The 1,740-nt window shown below is 38.2% G+C and overlaps 1 protein-coding gene across 1 annotated transcript; it reads left to right on the forward strand.

Moving 5' to 3' along the window:
* Positions 1 to 362: 362 nt before the first annotated feature.
* On the forward strand, positions 363 to 1,260 carry LOC107683093 (heat shock 70 kDa protein 4-like; the record flags this gene model as incomplete). The annotated part of the gene is made up of 3 exons (XM_016479179.1): positions 363 to 420; positions 787 to 927; positions 1,138 to 1,260. Coding segments are annotated over 3 exons (322 nt in total), but the record flags the coding sequence as incomplete, so codon positions are not given.
* Between the last annotated feature and the right edge of the window lie 480 nt (positions 1,261 to 1,740).

A 1,740-nucleotide genomic window follows, 5' to 3' on the forward strand; every position in this document is an offset into this window, starting at 1 on the left:
AATCCCTGGAATATTCCCAAAAATCCTGGAAAGTTTCCAAAATTTGTAGAATGTTTCCGAAAATTTACTGGAAATTTTTCACCTTTTTGCAACCGTAGTCAAAAGTAATCCAAACTATTCTAAAAGTAGTCTGATTATATTACTTAAGATGTGTTATATATGTACTGTGTGTATAAGACATCTGACTGACAGTTTCTTCTTATAAATGTGTGTGTATATACAGTATAGTATATACACTATATATAGTGCAAAATATATAAGTGTGTGTGTGTAAATAAATGTATGCTATGCTCTAATAATGGTTGATTATACCAGCACAATCGTTTGTCATAATGTTTGGCAATTTGTGTTTGTCATTTCAGAGCATGTGTGTCTTTTGGACCACGAAATCGATCTATTGGAGCGGCAGCTAAAAGCCAGGTATGTGATGTATAGACCTTAGGTTAGATGCAGTTTTTAACTTAACACGGATGAAAGTGAGGCTGTGACTGATAGATTCCAGGCTTTACAATTGTACACACACACTGTAAGGCCCTAGATCTCATCATTTTCACAGCTTTCAAAACTGTTTATGCCATTTTCATCAACTGAACAACATTGCAATCCATTGAACACATCTACTTCTGTACTTCACAGCCTTATTTTCATTCCTGTCAAGAATTAAACATGCGACCCTGACTAAGCTTTATTCTTCAGTATTTTGTTTTTATGCTGCCTTCATGCGGTCTTCGTATTTGTGCTCATGCAAGATTTACTCACGTTTTTTTTGTTCCAATTGAAACACAGGTGGTCACCAATTGCAAAAACACTGTCCAAGGATTCAAGCGTTTCCATGGTCGGGCGTTCTCCGATCCTTTTGTCCAGAACTTGAAGTCCAGTCTCGTATATGACCTGTCACAGAAGCCATCGGGCACGACGGGCATAAAGGTGAGTAGCTAAAAGTGAGACAAGATCAACAAGAAACCCAGGATTCAGTTGGCACGCGCAAACACATCACATTGTGCCAGCATTGTTCAGAGGTCTAAGAAGAAGCAAAACCTTCTTGTAAAGCCGAGTGCAGAGTTCTGTTGTGCGGTGAATGTGAGAGCGATGGTGAGCTGTTTTTGTCCTTCAGCACTCATGTGTTGTATGTTGCAGGTGATGTACATGGAGGAGGAGAAGGTGTTCGGCATTGAACAGATTACTGCGATGCTCCTCTCCAAACTCAAGGAGACTGCTGAGAGCGCCCTCAAGAAACCCGTCGCCGATTGTGTCATCTCTGTGAGTGCAAAAATGAATATCCCTAAAGATGTTGCATATAATTGGTGGGTTTGCAGACCATGTCGTCCTTAGCAGGGCTCAACAGTGTGAGCGTTTCACTTGCGTTTGCCACTAATAATAGATATGTGCAAGCTGTATTTAGGAGAACGTGTATGAATAAAAAAGCCCCATGCATCAGTTTTAAATTTAAGGTTATAAATACTTTAAATGGCATAACTAGTGTCTTGATCATTTTAATGCATCCCGGGCTTGTTTATAAATAAAAGTATATATTTTTTTTCTCTCTGGTTATTATTTGGTTGCACTAACTGTATGTAATGCAGTTTTAATGAAATCATTTCATTCGAAGTAAACTATTGTCACTTCTATCCGGGATGCCCCGTCACAGGAAGGAAAGACAAAGAACATTATTTGACTCATTATTCAGTGTATAGATTTGACTAGTATCAGGGTTATTAACTAAAACAATAAAAAAAAAAA

This window comes from Sinocyclocheilus anshuiensis, unplaced genomic scaffold (assembly GCF_001515605.1).
Source record: "Sinocyclocheilus anshuiensis isolate Anshui unplaced genomic scaffold, SAMN03320099.WGS_v1.1 C32912277, whole genome shotgun sequence".
Classification (NCBI taxonomy): domain Eukaryota; kingdom Metazoa; phylum Chordata; class Actinopteri; order Cypriniformes; family Cyprinidae; genus Sinocyclocheilus; species Sinocyclocheilus anshuiensis.